Source organism: Onychomys torridus, chromosome 21 (assembly GCF_903995425.1).
Source record: "Onychomys torridus chromosome 21, mOncTor1.1, whole genome shotgun sequence".
Classification (NCBI taxonomy): Eukaryota; Metazoa; Chordata; class Mammalia; order Rodentia; family Cricetidae; genus Onychomys; species Onychomys torridus.
This window is the reverse complement of record NC_050463.1, coordinates 16,088,443-16,108,441: the sequence shown is the minus strand read 5'-3', so window position 1 is coordinate 16,108,441 and position 19,999 is coordinate 16,088,443. Positions and strand designations below refer to the sequence as shown.

The 19,999-nt window shown below is 44.9% G+C and overlaps 1 protein-coding gene across 1 annotated transcript; it reads left to right on the top strand.

Annotated features, from left to right (window-relative positions):
• Nucleotides 1–2,526: 2,526 nt before the first annotated feature.
• Nucleotides 2,527–19,530, top strand: Msh6 (mutS homolog 6). Its single transcript, XM_036171346.1, has 10 exons — nt 2,527–2,913; nt 8,640–8,839; nt 11,348–11,520; nt 12,610–15,169; nt 16,886–17,154; nt 17,596–17,713; nt 17,889–17,978; nt 18,841–18,995; nt 19,078–19,277; nt 19,372–19,530. Exons 1-10 carry the CDS (start codon nt 2,648–2,650, stop codon nt 19,451–19,453), a joined length of 4,113 nt encoding a protein of 1,370 aa, XP_036027239.1. The 5' UTR covers nt 2,527–2,647; the 3' UTR covers nt 19,454–19,530.
• The last annotated feature ends 469 nt before the right edge of the window (nt 19,531–19,999 follow it).

Sequence of the window (19,999 nt, the reverse complement as noted above, 5' to 3'; positions counted from 1 at the left end):
AATGGCGACCATGTCTTTGTCAAAGAAGGGAGCCTCTTATAGTTACCTCTCTGGAGATGATTTCCCAGCAAGAGCTGGAACGAGACAGGAGGCAGGGAAGAGGGTAAACACAGGAAGGGGTACCTCTTGGATGTAAAATCATTTCCCAAGTGAGATGTCACAGCCCTGAGAAGTCAGTTAGCTAGGGCCTCAGTATCTCAGTAGGGTAGAGTGTCTGTGAAGGGAGGGGGCTGTTGTCACGCTGTTGGAGGTCAGGCCAACCCAAGCCTTTCCCTGAGGCTGAGATCTTTGGCGAAGGAATATGTTTCCTTGTCTAAAACCAGGAACACTAATGGTCTGGGGCCAGGACATTGGGAGAGCTTTGATTCTGGAACCCAAGTCTTTCCAGGTACAGGTTATGTTATTAGTCCCAAGTATGATGTGAGCTAGGTGTGTACTGCACCGGATAAACCCTGTATCCTTTCTGTGTGCATCCATTGAGTAGCTTCCTGTGGACCTCGTCCCATTGTGTGATGGTCTTCTGCTGACTGTCCAAGGTTTCCCTCAAACACAATATATACGATGCTGTACTTAATAAACTTGCTGGCACATGTCATCAGTTCATGCAGATCTGATCCCCGATGCTCCTGTCTTCTTTATCTCCCAGATCAGGAACAGGATCCTCAGGAACCAGTCACTGAAGAATGACCTGCTAGTCCTATGATGGTAAGACAGAGCAGAGGTTCCTCCATCTTGTAGTCTCACTGAGGCCTTTTCAGGTTTAACTAGAGTTTGCTCTCCTGTGGAAAATACCCAACTCTATTCTAGGAAACCAAGGTCAAGATGTCCCAGCTAACTTTTCCTATCTTCTGTTAAACTGGTTGCTTGTACAAAGTTCCCCCCACCCCCCAGCTAACTGCTTAGCATAGCTTCTGTCAAATTGCTTGTTTACACACACACACACACACACACACACACACACACACACACAGAGCTGCGGAGCAAGATGTCAGGCGAATGTGATTTCCGCCTTTAAAAACCGTGTGCTTTGCTGGGCAGTAGTGGCACATGCCTGATTCCTGTACTCGGAAGGCAGAGGCAGGCAGCTTGGTCTACAGAGCAAGTTCCAGGTAGCCTGGCTCTAGAGCAAATATTATTACCCCTTTGCCAATTGCTAGTTGGGGCTGATTCCATATTTATTAGAGCTGGATTAAGGGATCACAGACTCATTAGTCTCCCAATTTCTTCCTTTTTCTTCCCTTTCCTCCTTCCTTCCTTCCTTCCTTCCTTCCTCCTTCCTTCCTTCCTTCCTTGGTTTGGTTTTTGAGACAAGGTTTCTCTGTGTAACTAAGTCCCGGCTGTCCTTAAACTCACTTAGTAGACCAGGCTGGCCTTGAACTCACAGAGATTCTACCTCTACTTCCTGAGTTGTTGGGATTACACCTGGCTCCAGTACCTTTCTTGACTTTGAATAGGAGCTTTCATTTCCTAAAAGTCTTGTAACCAAAGCCTGGCGGGAAGACCTTCTGAGGAGAGAAATTTAAACACCTTCCCTTTGTCTATCAGGCAATTGAAACAATGGATCCCAAGGAGCTGGAATTTCTAGGTGGGCAGTGGGGAGGGGAAGCCTGGTGTTAGCCAGAGTAAGAACTTGTTTCCTGAAAGGAGATTTCACAGGTTTCTGAACCTTGTTGAATCACCTTACAGGACAGACTGGAGCAGAGACCACGCTGGGCCAGACTACCCCTTGCAAAGGACCGCTCTGGTTCCTGTTGCCCTGTTTAAACCTAAACCTCATGTCAGTACCCCAAAGTTGAATTTGGAGGGGGGGTTCTCTGAACTTTTCTTCCTAATGTGGCCCCACTGAACAAATCTTTCTCTGGTTTTTGTTATTGTCTCTTTTATTCAATTATTGAGGATGGGTGAGCATGATAGGGTTGTTAGGGCCCAGATTTCGACTCTAAGCGTTACCTTAACATACTCAGTTTCTAAAATCCAAAAAATTCTGCACACCTATGCCAAAGGGCTCAGATATAAGGCTGTGAACCTTAGCAGTCTACTTCATAGATTATGAGGCATAAACTAGTTGAGAAGCAATGAAGGAAAGTTCTGTGGATAGCTGGTTTGAAATACAAAGGCTTTGCACTTGGCATTCACGAGCGCCACTCTGCACTCCGCATGCTCTGCAGAGGCATGCAGCGTCCAGGGGAAACGGTTAACAGTCAACTCCTGGGCTCCGATCCGTCCAACCGCAGCAGCGCCCGCAGCGCCAGGTGTTTCCGGGGTAGGGTGTATGCGGCCTCCCGCAGGGCGAGTCCCGCCGCTCCAGCGTAGGCCCAGGTAACCGCGCTCGCCACTTCCGTCCTAGCGGGTGGACTTCCCGAGGTGGCCACCGCAACCCCAACTTTCCGGCCCAGAGTTGCAAGGCCCGCCAGCCCGGGCTTGAGGGCGGGGCGGGGCAAGACCCCGCCCACCGACGCCGGGGCACGTCCGAGATGGGGCCCCGCCCACCGCGCAGGCCGAGGTGCCTGCCGATTGGCTGGCGGGCTCCGGGTGCTCGGGCCGGACGCCCCTCCCCCCGGCTTTCCCGCCAGCAGCTGCCGCGCGGCGGAGGCTGTACCAGTAGGCGCTCGGAGTGGCCGAACGGTCGGGCTCGCCATCCTTCACCATGTCGCGACAAAGCACCCTGTACAGCTTCTTCTCTAAGTCCCCGGCGCTCGGTGACACCAAGAAGGCCGCGGCCGGGGCCTCATGCGAAGGCGGCGCCGCCGCCGCCGCCGCCTCCTCCGGGGCCTGCGCTTCCCGCGGCGGGGATGCGGCCTGGAGCGAGGCTGGATCTGAGTCCCGGCCCGCGGCGGTGTCCACCCCGTCGCCCGAGGCAAAGAACCTCAACGGAGGCCCGCGGAGGTCGGCCTCCCCGGCCGTCCCCGCCAGGTAGCCGGCTTGGGGCTGAGGCGGCACGCGCGGAGCGGCCGGAAGGAGGGGGCGGCGGTGCAGGGCCCGGCCGGCGGCCGGAGGAGGGGCGGCTGGCCCGGGAGGAGCGGGGCGAGTGCCTGGGGCCTTGGGGGACGCCGGAGGCGCGTTCCCACCTCGGGCGTGGGGTGGGTCCGGAGGCTCTGGCGTCCAGACGCCGTCCCTCCCCATCCCCCCAGCCTTGGCCGGGGTGGGGAGCTCGGCGGGCGGGGGTGTGTCCGAGGGGGCGGGGCGGGGAGCACACCACCGGAGTGTACCTACCGGGGAGGACGCCAGGAAACTTGGGGTGGCAGGTGGAAGTTTGTCTGGGCTGGCAGAGGTGTTCCGGTTCGGGACGACGCAGCTTTTAAACGCACGTTTCCACACGAGGGAAGGGTGCGGAAGGGTTTTCGGAGCGCCCTGGGCAAGAACATTTGCTGAGGAAGTCTGCCTGGGGGGGTTGTCGTAGCTCTTTCTGAATTTGTCTTGTCCTTTTTTTCTCTTTGGTTTTTCGAGACAGGGTTTCTCTGTGTAGCTTTGCACCTGTCCTGGAACTCGCTTTGGAGACCAGGCTGGCCTCGAACTCACAGAGATCCATCTGCCTCTGCCTCCCGAGTGCTGGGATTTTAAAGGCGTGCGCCACCACCATCCGGCGGAAAGCTCGCTTTTACTGTTCTAAACACATAATGTAATGGTGGCTGTTTAAGCCAGTAATGACATGGAGACTCAAAAAAAAAAAAAAAAAATCAGATCAAATCGCTAGCCAGGGGTTCTTTGCAGCGATTTCTTTCTTTCTTTTTTTTAAGATTTATTTATTTATTTATTATGTAAACAGTGTTCTTCCTGCAAGTTTGCCATACGCCAGAAGAGGGCATCAGATCTCATTACAGATGGTTGTGAGCCACCTTGTGGTTGCTGGGAATTGAACTCAGGACCTCTGGAAGAGCAGTCAGTGCTCTTAACCTCCCAGCTATCTCTCCAGCCCCCTTTGCAACGATTTCTGATGCTGTGTTCAAGGTGTCTACAGGAATTGTTGGATTTTTCAAAGTTTAATTGCAGAGGCAGTCTCTTTGATACTTTGATACTTTGTTTGTTTGTTTTTTGGGTGGTACTGGGCCTGGAGCGTAGAACTTTGCATGCTGTGTGTACTGCTGAGCTTTCACGTCCAGCCTGCAGTTGTGTGTTCAAATTATCAGAAAAGGCCACTTGAGTTGTCTGGGATTGGAGGTTATAACTCAGAGCGCTTGCTGTAGTGTGTTTAAGGTCCTGGCTAGGTTTGATCTCAAAGCCTGCTAAAGAAACATCTGCCTGGCTGTGGTGGCACACGACTTTAATCCTTAATCCCAGAACTTGGGAGGCAGAGGCAGGTTGATCTCTAAAACAAAAACAAGCTAGCATCTGGTGAGGAATGCATGTTTAGTTGGTTGTTAATTGATTTTGTGGTATCCAAAATAAAGGGTTGCATTTACTTTACTCTAAGTTACTTTATATGTTTTAATGTATCCTGAGTGAAAAACTGATCCCAAAGTAGAATATGGGTTTTTGTGCTTTGGTGGAAGGAGAAGGTGTGGTTCAAGATAGGCTTTTTCAGCTCTGTAAACAGATTATAAAAGGACTCAGAGCTAGCCAGATTTGAGTGGTTTCTGGTTCTGGAAGAGAACCTGCAAACTGGAAAAATGCAAGGGAATCAGAGGGCGACTTGCAGGAGAATTAATGGTCCAGTCACTGGGCTGATAGGTCCACACTTGAGTGTGGGATGGAAGCTCACAGTAACTGAGCTGTTTGCTGTTACGATTTCCTTTTGTACTGAAGCTTGTTTGCTGGTTCTTTGTCAGTTATGTGTAATGCAAATGGGTTCTTCCTTTCTGTATTGTCCTTTCAGCTCTGGCCCTCTTTTTTTGTCTTGAGACATCCACAGATACCCTTGTCTGTCCAGGAACTAAACTACCTATGTAGACCTGGCTGGTTGGTGTTGAACTCAGAGATCCGCTTGCCTCAGCATCCTGAGTGCTGGGATTAAAGGCATTTGCCATGCTTGGCTCAGGGTATAATGCCAACTTTGACTGTCTTTTTCTTTGTTTCCCTTTAATTTTTTCTTAGTTTTTAGTTATCTTAATTGAAATATAGAATTTCCCCTCTTTCCTCCCTCCAATCCCAATTTTTAAATTATAATTTAACTTGAAATCATGTATATGTTGTTGGGTCTGGGGTCACGAAATAATGGGGGACAGACCACCGAAGTCTATTAAACCAGAAGCAAACTTTATCCCAGAAAAAAACCAAAGGGGGGGGGCTGTGAGGGATGGCTCAGAGGTTAAGAGCACTGGCTACTCTTCCAGAGGTCCTGAGTTCAATTCCCAGCAATCACATGGTGGCTCACAACCATCTATGATGAGATCTGGTGCCCTCTTCTGATGTGTAGACAGAACACAGTGTACATAATAAATAAAAAATGATTTAAAAAACAACCAACCAACCAAAAAAAAACCAAAGGGGGAAAAATCACCACGGGGCACAAAAGCTTATCAGCTAGCTGAGAAGCCCGTGTTTGGGATTCTGAGGCTGTGGCAGTGGAGGCAGGTTCTGGCCCCCCTTTTATAGTAAGAGGGGAAAGCACCAGGCATGGGGTGCACGGTAGGAGTCACTTAGAAACCTCTATTAAAAGTTAACTTTGGTCCAGGCAGTTGCTGGCTATAAGGGGGAAGAGGGTTAAAAGTTAACCCCTGGCTGCTGAGCATTTTTTTTTTTTTTCAGAGCTGAGGATTGAACCCAGGGCCATGCACTTGCTAGGCAAGCGCTCTACCACTGAGCTAAATCCCCACCCCCACCCCCTTTTAAGGTTTACAATATTTCTATATTCCTGCACCCTTCGGTGTGTTTGGTATGTGCACATGAATGCAGGTACCCATGGAAGCCATTGGCATTAATTAGATAACCCGAAGCTGGAGTGAAGAGGTGGTTGTGAGCTGCCCAATGTAGGTGCTGAGAATAGCTTAAGTCCTTTTAACTTAACTGTAAAACAAAGTTTAAAAAAAAGATTTTATAGAACTTAGCCAGATGTGATATGATAGGCTTTGTGGTGCAGTGGTCAGATTGCCTGAGTGAAGGGAAGGCATGTTCCTGTGGATAGGTTAGTGTTGAGGGCTAGGCTTTTCCCTGAGGCCCTGATATATGGAGAGGGAACTTACTAGTTCCTTGTTTAAAATCTGGTACGTGCTTGGCAAGGTCAGTAATAGCCTGGGGACAGGGCTTTGGGAGAAGTTTCAGGCTCCTGGGAACACCCCAGCCCCACCCTGGCCACCAAGGGCTATGGTGTTTAATCCCAAAGCAGCTACTTGAGATGTACTGTATTCCCTTTTTACAACATTGCTTGATTAGCTTCCTGCTGACTTTGTCCCATCCCCCCTACCCCCCAAGCTGTACTTAATATGCTGTACTTAATGCTATACTTAATAAACTTGTTTGGCATAAGGCATAGTTTATGCAAGACCTTCTGACCCCGATTTTCCTATTATTATTTTTTGATCCCCTGGTTCTTCCTATTGGAAATGTGTCACTGAAGAAAGACTTGCCGGGCCAGGTCAGGTTAGGAAACAGTTATTTAACTGTTTGAATTGTGCAGGTACAGCTTCCTCTTAATGATGACCATGTATAGTGAGCTTGAGTTGATATGCACAAACTTGTACTGGTAACCATAATAGTGGCGCACACCTTTAATCCGAGCACCCAAGAGGCAGAGGCAGGCAGATAGATCTCTTGAGTTCAAGGTCTACAAATTGAGATTCAGGACAGCTAGAGCTACACAGAGTTGGGGATTTAGCTCAGTGGTAGAGCGCTTGCCTAGCAAGCACAAGGCCCTGGGTTCGATCCTCAGCTCAAAAAAAGAAGAAAAAAAGAAAAAAGAAGAAAAACAAACCAACAAGAAATTGAGAGACAGTCCTTAAAGATAGAGAGATATCAGCCTTATGTGCTGGGATTATAGGCTTGTGCCGTCATGCCTGGTTGGGGATATTAATGTTTTTTAAGAAACAATGCTTCATGATTGGGTCTAAGTTGACTTCACCTGAATACTCTGGAAATGTCTAAAGTATTCTTATTGTAGTAGTGTGCTTTTGTTAATATTGTAGGTGCTAAGAATCTTACAAGGGCCTAGAAATATTGCTGTTTAATGCACGTGAGCAGGAATAGTTTAGTAGCCTTTCTATCATGGGAGTTCTTATGGTCTGTTAGTTCTGAGTTCTTTTTCCTTTTTCTCTGTCTTCCTTTCCTCAGAGACAACCCACAAGAGCCAAATCAAGTTATTTTTTTAAGAGTTAATTTTTTTAATTACTATTTTTTTCTATCATCACCTTGATACAGTACATATTCTTATCCTAATAGTGAAATGTTTCACTGAGGCTTGCCCAGTGATTGAGTAAAACCAAAACTTTTTATAAGCCACAGTCATCCTAGAGTCCCTCTGCTATGTAGCCTCCCTGGTTCTGTGGGTTGCAGTCTGATTGTTCTTTGCTTTATCTAGAATACACTTATGAGTGAGTACATACCATGTTTGTCCTTCTGGGTTTGGGTTACCTCACTCAGGACTTTGCCTGCAAATTTCATGCTGTCATTGTTTTTCTCTGCTGAGTAGTAAGTACTCCATTGTGTATATGTACCATATTTTCTTAATCCACTCTTCAGTTGATGGGCATCTAGGTTGTTTCCAGGTTCTGGCTATTATGAATAGTGCTGCTATGAACATAGTTGAGCATGTATCTTTGTGGTATGATTGAACATTCCTTGGGTATATGCCCAAGAGTGGTATGGCTGGGTCTTGAAGTAGATCGATTCCCAATTTTCTGAGAAGCCACCATACTGACTTCCATAGTGGTTGTACACCTTTGTACTCCCATAAACAGTGGAGTGTTCCCTTTGCTCCACATCCTCTCCAACATAGACTGTCATTAGTGGTTTTGATCATAGCCGTTCTGACAGGTGTAAGGTGGTATCTCAGAGTTGTTTTGGCCTAATCAAGTTTTGTGAAGGATGAACCTTTGGGGAAAAAAATCCTATAGGCATGTAGATTCGCTATTTCTCTCTCTCTCTGGTCTTTTGAGACAGGGTACTGTTAACAGCCTTGCTGTCCTGGAACTAGTGCTGTAGACCAGGTTGGCCTCAAACTCAGAGAGAGCCCCTCTCTCTACCTCCCGAGTGCTGATTACAGGTGTGGGCCACACCAATGGCCATAGGCCCTTGTTGACGAAACTAGTTTGGTCAAGGGAAACAGCTTTTGGAATGTTGAGTACATAGGATCCTAGCTGGAACAATTGCAGGCTAAATTTAATGAATTAGATAACAATATAGTTAGCAAGCTGATAATCATGATGTCTTCAGGTCTTGTGGATTACGTCTATCTGGTGCACTGAACTGCAGTATAGGTATGACTCCCTGGCTTTTGTGACTGACAGGATACTGTCTGAATTTTGCTATCATTTTAAAACTTCCGAGGAACAGTTGCTTATCTAGTACTAGTTTATTATTGTCTTAATTGTTAAATAAACATTGTATTAGCTTGCTTACTTTATAAAAGTTACTTGAACCTTCTGACTGCCAGAAGTTTCTAAAGGAGTCTTAATGAGAACTTCCTTAAAATCGTTTATTTGTGGGTAATTGTCTTTAAAGTAAGTAGCCAAATATTAACCGAATTTTATTTTTCTTTTTGGCAACAGTTCTTGTGACTTCTCACCAGGTGATTTGGTTTGGGCTAAGATGGAAGGTTACCCCTGGTGGCCTTGCCTGGTTTATGATCACCCCTTTGATGGGACATTCATCCGGAAGAGAGGGAGAACAGTCCGCATTCATGTACAGTTTTTTGACGACAGTCCAACAAGGGGCTGGGTTAGCAGAAGGCTGTTGAAGCCATACACAGGTAAGAGGTGGAGTGCGTGAGTTTGTGCGTGCATGTGTTTGAGGGTGTATGTGTGGGGGGGCAATTTTTATTTTTGTCTTTTGAATGTACAGTAATTAAAGCCCTTCAAGGAAAATTTGTCTCTTGATGCGAGTTAATTGAACTATGAAATAGACATGAGAAGGGTAAAAGGTTACATTAGTTCTATTTTGAAGGAATAATTAGGTAATGTAAGCAGGATAATAGCATGGGTCAGTGACATTCTCAATGACAGAGATGCATACCACATGTCTTCCAATAATCTATGAGTATATTTGAGTTGTGTTTCACACCAAAACTCTTTTTATAAGCCCAGCTTTATTTGCACAGACCCCACCTCGGCCAAGGCATCTCTTGTCGCTTGAGTTTTAGGCAGTGTACACATGGTGTAATTGCTGGATACAGTACACTGTACACGGCCTGTGAGCAAGTCCACATCCTATGTTCTCAGGCACCCATCCCAGGCTAGCACGTTGAACTCTTTGGTGTGGGATACAACAGGGCCAGCTTCCCAGAACTCTTCTGAAGAACAAAACCTTTTGGTTAGTGTGCTTGTCCTGCAAAAGGTAGGTTTACTGAAAAACAGTAATGTCAACCAGGAAGTTGATTCTATTTTTCTGCTTACCTGCTGCATATCTTGGTGATGATACTGTTACTCATGTAAAATGACTTCTTACAGCAGCAGATGATAAATGAGTTCTTCAGGATTATTATTATTATTATTTTGCTTTTTGAGACAGGGTTTCTCTGTGTAACAGCCCTGTCCTGGAACTCACTCTGTAGAACAGGCTGGCCTCCAACTCACAGAGATCCGCCTGCCTCTGCCTCCTAAGTGCTGGGATTAAAGGTGTGCACCATCAGAGCCCTGCTCTTCAGGAATTTTATATTTTAAAACTGCCTGAGCAAAATAAGAGATCAGGAAATGTTGTTGTGTAAATGAAATGTGTTTTGGTCTTTAACATTTTATCCATTGTTCTTTTAAATTCCCATTTTTTGGGCTGAGGGTATATTTTGGTGATGGAGCCCTTGCCCAGAATGTGCACAAGTTTTTCCTTCTAGTGTTGGGGAAACTAGCCCCGGTCATCCTTGATCTTGTTATGTTGACAAGGCTGGCCTCAAACTCACAAGAGATCCACTTGCCTCTGCTTCCATTTCATAGTACTCATAGGGGCTCAGCTCTTCTCACTTTTACAACTGAATTTAGGTTCCAGCTCTCTGAGGAGGACAAACGGGTGGCTCTCCCAACAAAGGGCCATTTACCTACAGGTCCTCAGGGTTGAGGGAGAGAACAAACACACAGAGTCTAAGTCAGCGTCAGTCACGGTATCTCAAGGACAAACCCAGCAGCCCCTTCTGAGTCATGGCCAAGCTTGTGCAGATGTGTCCAAAAATGTTAGGACTAAACCTCAGCCAACTGGAAATCTACTAATGTAACCTCTGCATGCTTAACCAATTATGTATGACCCTGAAACTCCCCATTTTGTGCAGGTGCCTACCCCTGCATGCTGGCACACTAAATACTCTTTGTGCTTGCACACTATTAGAGCCTGGGATCTTCAGCATTTTCTCAGACCCTACACTGAGATAAGGAGTAGTAGGCCTTTTTTACTTTCTGAGACTAAATTGTACAGGCTACCTTCAACTCCCTTTGTAGCCTAGGCTGGCCTTTAATTTTTTTTTGTTTCTGAGACAAGGTGTCTATGTAGCCCTGGCTATTCTGGAACTTACTATGTAGACTAGTCTGGACTCAGATCTGCCTGTTTCTGTTTCCCTGTGCTAAGATTAAAGGTGTGTGCCACCATAGTCTGTTTGCTTTGAATTTGGATTCCTCTCCTCTAGCTTCTCTTTGAGCTGGGATTACAATCCCACCACTAGGTTAGATTCCAGCAAGCACCTAGTTTCTAAAAAAAAAAAAAAAAAAAAAAAAAAATGAAATGCATGCTTTTGTCTGTTTGTTTGTTTGTTTTTGTGGAGCTGAGGATCGAATCCAGGGCCTTGCACTTGCTAGGCAAGCACTCTAGCACTGAGCTAAATCCCCAACCCCATAATGCATGCTTTTTTTTTTTTTTTTTTTTTGAGACAGCGTTTCTCTGTGTAGCTTTGGAGCCTGTCTTGGATCTCGCTCATACATGCTAGGCAAGCACTCCTAACAGTTGAGTTAATTCAGCCTGGTTATCAAGTTACTTATTTAATAAATCTGAAATCACATTTCTGTCTGCTTCACTTTGAGGCTTGTCATACCTTGGCCCATGATTCTGAGACATTAGAAGAGCGGCCTGGTGATTGGACAGGGCAGATTCAAAGAAGGAAAATTGGTGGCTCCGGTTTCATTGCTAGCTTTCTCTGAAAATTCCTTCCTGTAAGCTTTTGATCTATGTATATGAAAAAAATGGGGCATTAAAAATTATAGCTGATTGTAACCATTCTTGTTCATGTTGTAATTTGGCCAACTATCCACCTACCATGTTCTTACTGTAAATATATTTCTAGGTTCAAAGTCCAAGGAAGCCCAAAAGGGAGGTCATTTCTACAGTTCAAAGTCTGAAATACTCAGAGCAATGCAACGTGCAGATGAAGCCTTAAGTAAAGACAAGATTAAGAGGCTTGAGTTGGCAGTGTGTGATGAGCCTTCAGAGCCAGAAGAGGAGGAAGAGACAACAGAGGTCAGGCATCAGTTCTCTTAAGGGGGCGATGGGGAAAATGATATGTGATGAAAGAGAACAAAAAATAGGAAGCTGGGCGGTGGTGCTGCATGCCTTTAATCCCAGCACTTGGGAGGCAGAAGCAGGTGGATCTCCAGGCTGGCCTGGTCTACAGAGTGAGTTCCGAGACAGACAGGCTACACAGAGAAACCCTGTCTCAAAACAAACACAAAAAAAAGGTAATTTTGTGTGAATGTCCAGTGCTTATACATGCATATGTCTACTTCCCTGGATTGGAAGTTATGTTAGCTTATTTAGAATTTCAACAGTTTCCTCCCCTTTTTTTTGGGATAGTCTTTGTAGCTGAAACTAGCCTCCAGCTCAGAATCTTCTTAATTTCTGCCTTTCAAATATTGGGATTACAGGCTGCTATACATGTTGTCTCCCAGTCCTGAGCATTGACCCTAGGGCCTCATATATATTAGGCCTGTGCTCTTCCACTTAGCCCACCCACCTCCTTCAGAGAAAAGAGCTATTTTTATTTGAGACAGGCTAGCCTAGAACTCCTGGTTCAACCTCACAAGAAATTGGATTATAGACCTTTGGTATCAGGTTCAGTTTATGTTTAAAGTCAGGCTAAACTAAAATAGCTTTAAGAAAGAACACTTTCTCAGGGTATGTGACATTACAGCATATGCACAGCAGTATTGCTTTTGGTTCTTTGAGACAGGCTCTTTCTTGGGTATTCTAGGCTGGCTTTGAACTCACATGTAGTGGGGCATGACTTCAGTGATTCTGCTTCCACCTCCCAAGTGCTGGAATTACAGTGTATGCCAACATTCCTGGTGTATGAATTGTTGGGGTCAAACCCAGGAATCCGTGCATGTTAGTGAACTGAGCTACACCCCTGCCTCACGCTGGCCTCAATGTTCTTGTAATCTGTGCCTCAGCCTCCCAAGTGCTGAGGTTATGAACCTGAGTCATAACATCTGGTTCTACTCAAGTATTTTCCAAATTTTGTTTTTAAATTTTTCATTTATTTGTGGTACCAGAGATTGAACTTAGGGCCTTTGTTTTATTTAAAAACTTTTTCTCCTCTTTGTCTGGTAGGTGTACACAGCTTCTGTGTCTGATAAGAGTGAAGAGGGTAATCATCAGAATGAAAGCGAAGAAGAAGAAGCACAGCCTAAGGTGCAGGGGCCTAGGCGAAGCAGCCGGCAGGTGAAGAAGCGCAGGGTCATATCGGATTCTGAAAGTGACATTGGGGGCTCCGATGTGGAGTTCAAGCCAGATACTAAGCAAGACGGGAGCAGCGACGAAATGAGCAGTGGGGCTGGAGCCAGTGACAGCGACAGCGAAGGCCTGGGCACCCTTGCCAAGGGTGCTCCAAAGCGGAAGAGGACAGTGGCTGGTCATAGTGCATTTAAAAGGAAGAGTTCAAAGAAGGAAAGCCCCTCAGCCACCAAACGAGCAACTCGAATTTTGTCAGAAACCAAGAGTACCTTGAGTGCTTTCTCAGCCTCTCCAAATTCTGACTCCCAGACCCATGTCAGTGGGGGAGATGACAGTGGTGGACCCACTATCTGGTACCATGAGACTTTAGAGTGGCTTAAGCCGGAAAAGAGAAGAGATGAGCACAGGAGACGGCCTGATCACCCCGATTTTAATCCTTGCACACTGTATGTGCCTGAAGATTTCCTTAATACTTGTACTCCAGGGATGAGGAAGTGGTGGCAGATTAAGTCTCAGAACTTTGATCTTGTCATTTTTTATAAGGTGGGCAAGTTTTACGAATTGTATCACATGGATGCTATTATTGGAGTCAATGAGCTGGGGCTGGTATTCATGAAGGGCAACTGGGCCCATTCTGGTTTTCCGGAAATTGCCTTTGGCCGATTTTCTGATTCCTTGGTGCAGAAGGGCTATAAAGTAGCACGAGTGGAACAGACTGAGACTCCAGAGATGATGGAGGCACGCTGCCGGAAGATGGCACATGTGTCCAAGTTTGACAGAGTGGTGAAGAGGGAGGTTTGTAGGATCATCACCAAGGGCACACAGACGTATGGGGTGCTGGAAGGTGAGCCCTCTGAGAACCACAGCAGGTATCTTCTTAGCCTTAAAGAGAAAGAGGAAGATTCTTCTGGTCACACCCGTGTATATGGTGTGTGCTTCGTGGACACTTCACTGGGCAAGTTTTTCCTGGGTCAGTTTTCGGATGATCGCCATTGTTCCAGATTTAGGACTCTTGTGGCACACTATCCTCCAGTACAGATTTTGTTTGAGAAAGGAAATCTCTCAACAGAAACCAAAACAGTCCTGAAGAGTTCACTGTCCTCTTGTCTTCAGGAAGGTCTGATACCAGGTTCCCAATTTTGGGATGCCACTAAGACGTTGCGAACACTCCTTGAAGAAGGCTATTTTACTGGGAAGTTAGGAGAAGACAGCGGTGCAGGTGCAGTACTGCCCCGGGTGCTTAAGAGTATGACCTCGGAGTCGGATTCGGTCGGGCTGACCCCAGGAGAAAAGAGTGAATTGGCCCTCTCTGCTCTAGGTGGTTGTGTTTTCTACCTCAAAAAATGCCTGATCGATCAGGAGCTTCTGTCAATGGCCAATTTTGAAGACTATTTCCCCTTGGATTCTGACATGGTCACCACAGTAAGACCTGGTGCTCTCTTTACTCGTGCCAACCAGCGAATGGTGCTAGATGCAGTGACGTTAAACAACCTGGAGATCTTCCTGAATGGGACAAATGGTTCTACTGAAGGGACTTTGCTAGAGAGGCTTGACACTTGCCATACTCCCTTTGGCAAGCGGCTCCTAAAACAGTGGCTCTGTGCCCCCCTCTGCAGCCCTTGTGCCATCAGTGACCGCTTAGATGCTGTGGAAGACCTGATGGCTTTGCCTGACAAAATCACTGAAGTTGCAGACCTCCTAAAGAAGCTACCAGATCTTGAGAGGCTACTGAGTAAGATCCATAATATTGGCTCTCCCCTAAAGAACCAAAACCACCCAGACAGCAGGGCTATAATGTATGAAGAAACCACATACAGCAAAAAAAAGATCATTGATTTCCTTTCTGCTCTAGAAGGATTCAAAGTAATAAGTAAGATTATAGGGCTTATGGAGGATGTCGCTGGTGATTTTAAGTCCAAAACCCTTAGGCAGGTTGTTACTCCACAGACAAAGAGCCCTGAAGGCCGCTTTCCTGATCTGACTGAAGAACTGGACCGATGGTATACTGCTTTTGACCATGAGAAGGCTCGAAAGACTGGACTCATTACTCCAAAGGCAGGGTTTGACTCTGATTATGACCAAGCACTTGCTGACATACGAGAGAATGAACAGGGCCTCCTGGAGTACTTAGAAAAACAGCGTAGTCGGATTGGCTGCAGGACCATAGTCTACTGGGGAATTGGTAGGAACCGTTACCAGTTGGAGATTCCAGACAATTTTACTACCCGTAACCTACCGGAAGAATATGAGTTGAAATCTACTAGAAAGGGCTGTAAACGATACTGGACCAAAACGATTGAGAAGAAATTAGCTAATCTTATAAATGCTGAAGAACGTAGGGACACATCTTTGAAGGACTGCATGAAGCGGCTATTCTGTAACTTCGATAAAAATTACAAGGACTGGCAGTCTGCTGTAGAGTGCATTGCAGTGTTGGGTAAGGCTTTAGACAACCCTGTTCCCCCAGGCTTTGACTGATAAATCCTTGTGTCTCAGCTGTACATCTCTAAACATGGGTGTGTGTATTGACATGGATGCATACATGCTTGTTTGGGATCAAACTGCTGTATCTATTGCACAAGGTAATTTAAATAACTGAAACTTGGTTTCTAGCCAGATGACTTTCTCCATTCTTGGAATAGTTGAATTGTATTATTGAAGAAAGATTTTTTTTTTTCCCAGATTTTTAAAAATTGGTAGTATGTCATTTCTTGGTTTGAGACAGAGTCTCTAGCCCAAGCTCTCCTTGAACTCCTGGCAATCCTCCTGTCTCAGCTGTCTCAACTCCGCAACTGCTAGGATTACTTAGAGGAGTAAGCCACTAATCCCTAGCTTTTATAATTTAATTTGCTATGCTAGGGATCAAACCTAGAGCCTTGTGCATTCTGGGCAAACACTGCCCCGGGCCAGTTCTTGAGCCCAAATTGCTGTTGTAATTGAGGTTTTATTTTTATTTTTTTAAAGCAGAGAGTGTGTAAATTTGGTTTTATTCTTCATGGTTCTTCCTTCTGTATTTCCTTGAGTCAAATTTGAATGGAAATCATTTGGGGCAAAGGATTGAGGTTGAGTCTAGGCTTTGTGATCTGTACCTCTAGCCCTTCTTACACCACAATATCTTTGCCTTGATTTGTATGCTTATAATTTGGTAATCTTTAAATGTCAGGGCTAGTGTATCTGGAACTATTTGACCATCAGTTTTTGTAAAATAGGGAAGCCAAAATTTGTTGTAGGTTCCTCCCCACCTGGTGGTGTGGGGGATTGAACCTAGCTAGTGCTTCAAGCACGTGCTTGTCCAGTGCACACAGTAATCCTCAACTGAGATTGTAACACAGAACCCTCCTCTGAACACAGTTGTCAAAAGGACTGGAACAGTAAAATCCTTTCTCAGCAGAGATCCTCTTCTAAGTCGGTCCATTTGTCTGGCTCTCTGGCTGTTCCTATCCCTCAGGCACATGGTGTATTTCTGTAGTATATGAGCACTCTACCCCCATGGAGATGTGGAGCAGAGAACTGCTGAAATGGAGACTTAGTTCTCCTGTTACTGGCATTGTTACAATGAAGACATGGAAAACACCCACACCAATAACTTGTCTTCAGAAACAGCATTTTGTTCTGAGACAGGCTCTCATTGTGTGGCCTTGGCTAGCCTGGAGCACAGAGATACCTGCCTTGGCTTTCCAGTTGCTGGGATTAAAGGTTTTCACTACCATGCCTGGCACTAAGAGCATTTTAGAACAAATAGAACATGCCACCTTTACTTAGTACAATACTTTTGTATGTGTTGGGAGTTGGGCATGTAACAGTTCCTGTGGAGGTAAGAGGACAGCTTAGTGAGAATTAGCTCTCTCCTTCCACTATGTGGATCCTGGGGATTGAGCTTTGGTCATTGGACTTGGTGGCAAGCACCTTCGGGCTGCTGGGCCATCTTGCTGCTCCCGCCATCCCCCCCCCCCCCCCCCCCAGGGCTGAGGACCAAACCCAGGGCCTTCCTTACCACTGAGCTAAATCCCCAACCCTGTTGATGCCTATTTTTAAAAAGACATTTTATAAAAGCTGGAACAAGTACTATGTAGTGGGTATAACAGTAAACCCAGCAAGAAATTAACAAAATCTTTACTTTTATATGATCTTTACTTTTATATTCTTTTGACAGATGTCTTACTGTGCCTGGCTAACTATAGTCAAGGAGGAGATGGTCCTATGTGTCGACCGGTAATTGTGTTACCAAGAGAAGACACACATCCTTTCCTAGAGCTTAAAGGGTCAAGGCATCCCTGCATTACAAAGACTTTTTTTGGAGATGATTTTATTCCTAATGACATTCTAATAGGCTGTGAAGAAGAAGCAGAAGAAAATGGCAAAGCCTATTGTGTGCTTGTTACTGGACCAAATATGGGGGGCAAATCTACACTCATAAGACAGGTAATTTATCCTTCATGTTCTATTTGGATAATAACTGTAAGGTGAGGGGCAAATATACCCTAGTCTATTTTCCAGATAGCACAAAGCTACATAAGGGAAGCAGAGGGGAATTCCTTGTCCTCTTAGCTAGTGTTGAGTAGTAAGGCTCTGTGTAGGAAATACGACAACTAGATGTGTGAGCAGACAGACCCTGGCTTTGATTCTCGTGACTGGTAAAGGCGGGGAGGGAAGGCTTAAGTATGGGGTTATATTTCTAGGCATTTGTAGTTTTAGTGCTAAGGAGCTTCCTGTTGACCCTGCCCTTTATTTAGATACAGTGTTTGTTTGTTAGGTGTTACTTAAATGGAGTTCCAGATTTTCACAAGGATTCTTGAGTCAAATGTGTGCTGTGGACAGGTTCTTTTAATACCAATCTTACCATCCCTTTCCTCCCATACTCAGGCTGGTCTATTGGCTGTAATGGCCCAGATGGGTTGTTATGTACCTGCTGAAGTGTGTCGGCTCACACCAGTGGACAGAGTGTTTACTAGACTTGGTGCCTCAGATAGAATAATGTCAGGTGAGTTGTTCTTTCTCCTTCACCACTAAGGCTTTTACAATTCAGCTGGCAGGGATAAAGACATGTGGCATTATGTAAAACTTAAAACTCTTGACAAATTTTGTAGTTTCACCTCTTGCTTGTCATATTCAACCAAGATAGTCTGCTGTTAACACAATCCTGTTTCCTTTTTCAGGTGAAAGTACGTTTTTTGTTGAGTTGAGTGAAACTGCTAGCATACTTAGGCATGCAACAGCACATTCTTTGGTGCTTGTGGACGAATTAGGTAAGAAGCAGGTTTTGTTGGAATGCCATCTTAAAATCATTAGAAGTAATTCTTTCTAGATGAAATCTGAAGGCTATGTAAAGAATGCCCTTAAAACGGAAGATCCATTTCCCGTCAGCTACTATGACATTTGTTTATCCCTTCTGGCAGTACTAAAACTGAACCTGGGTCTCCTGGGCAGGAGCTGTACCCCTGAGGTACATTCCCCATCTCCCATCTTTGCATACATGTTCATCAGTTAAGAACATGTATTGCTCTTACATAGGACAGGAATTCTATCTTAGCACCCATATCAGGCAGCTCACAAATAAACTGCATGTTTATTCCAGTTCCAGGTTAAAATAATTAGGTCTGAGTTCATGTATGTGCATGTATGTCTGCACTATGTGCATGGAAGTGCCCATAGAGGATCTCCCAGAACTGTGTGTAGATTATCAAGACAGGGTTTCTCTGCGTAGCTCTGGCTGTCCTGGAACTCAGAGATTCACCTGCCTCTGCCTCCTGAGTGCTGAGATTAAAGGTGTGTGCCACTATACTAAGTGGTCCTCTTAAATGCTAAGCATCTTAAAACTTGTTACATCATTTTGTGTGTGTGGGGGGAGGGGAGACGGGACGACACGCGGAGGTCAGAGGACAACTGAGTAAGTTGTACCTTAAACCAGCAAATGCCTATTGGTAATTTTTGACTGTCTCACTAAGTTGTCCAGGTTGATAACCTTGTGGCTCTTGCTGCATGGGACCACACTGAGTTACTGATTGTACTCATTTGAGATGCAGGACAGGTGTTCCCCACTTCTATACTGCATTCCCTCTGTGTTTATCACTGTAATCTCTCTTAATGTAGCACATTTCACTTCCACAGGAAGAGGTACCGCAACTTTTGATGGGACAGCGATAGCTAATGCAGTTGTTAAAGAACTTGCTGAAACAATAAAGTGTCGAACATTGTTTTCTACACACTATCATTCATTAGTAGAAGACTATTCTAAAAATGTTTCTGTGCGCCTAGGACACATGGTATGTGGAATCAATCAGGCATTTTTCTATTGGCAGCAAGTAAGTAGTAGAGCTGTAATAAAACAGTTTCTCTTTCTTAAAGGCTTGCATGGTAGAAAATGAATGTGAGGATCCCAGCCAGGAGACTATTACCTTCCTCTATAAGTTCATTGAGGGAGCTTGTCCCAAGAGTTATGGCTTTAATGCAGCAAGGCTTGCAAATCTTCCGGAGGAAGTTATTCAAAAGGGACACAGAAAAGCAAGAGAATTTGAGAAGATGAATCAGTCATTACGACTATTTCGGTAATTATTTGGAGTATAATTTTGCTACAGCTGACTTTTTAAGAGTTGGAAGGCTGGTACAGAGACAAATAATTTTTTTTTTTTCTTTTTTAAGGGAAGTTTGTATGGCTAGTGAAAGGCCGACTATAGACGCTGGAGCTATCCATAGGTTGCTGGCTTTGATTGAGGAATTGTAAACTACATTGGACTTTTGACAAAGGTGGTAAATTCAGACAACATTATGATCTAATAAACTTTATTTTTTAAAAATGACCATTTTTCCATTTTCTTTCTAGGAAATTAAACCCTTTTAATTCTCATCTACCTTCTACATAATGGTTATTGAATACTCCACAATATATTAAGTCTAGATGTTATGGTACATGCATACACTTTCAGGCTGTTTATACCCACTGTCACCAATACACATAAATGGGAGGGGAGCTATGAAACTGTATAGGGCTGTATATATATACTGGTCTCAGCTTATGCAGGAAATTGCTTTAATTTCCAGCTGTTTTGTCTAAACTGTTCAAATAAAAACTATGAACAGAATTCAAATACAGGCCTGTTTTGAAGAGACTTTCTAAAGTGAACTTTAAAACATAGTAGTTTTTACCTTTCACAAAACTGAGATACAAGAATACTTTTGCTTTACAGTGCATCCCTTCCTAGGAAGTCTCATTAAAACACTCACTTTTTTCTAGGGGTGATTTTTTTTTGTTTTGTTTTGTTTTTTTGTT

What these genes read in the sequence shown, in the direction of transcription:
- Msh6 (XM_036171346.1), top strand. Translation starts at nt 2,648, where the DNA reads ATGTCGCGACAAAGCACCCTGTACAGCTTCTTCTCTAAGTCCCCGGCG. An exon ending in TCCCCGGCCGTCCCCGCCAG is followed by an intron (nt 2,914 to 8,639) that starts GTAGCCGGCTTG and finishes TTTTGGCAACAG; the next exon opens with TTCTTGTGACTTCTCACCAG. An exon ending in AGGAGGAAGAGACAACAGAG is followed by an intron (nt 11,521 to 12,609) that starts GTCAGGCATCAG and finishes TTTGTCTGGTAG; the next exon opens with GTGTACACAGCTTCTGTGTC.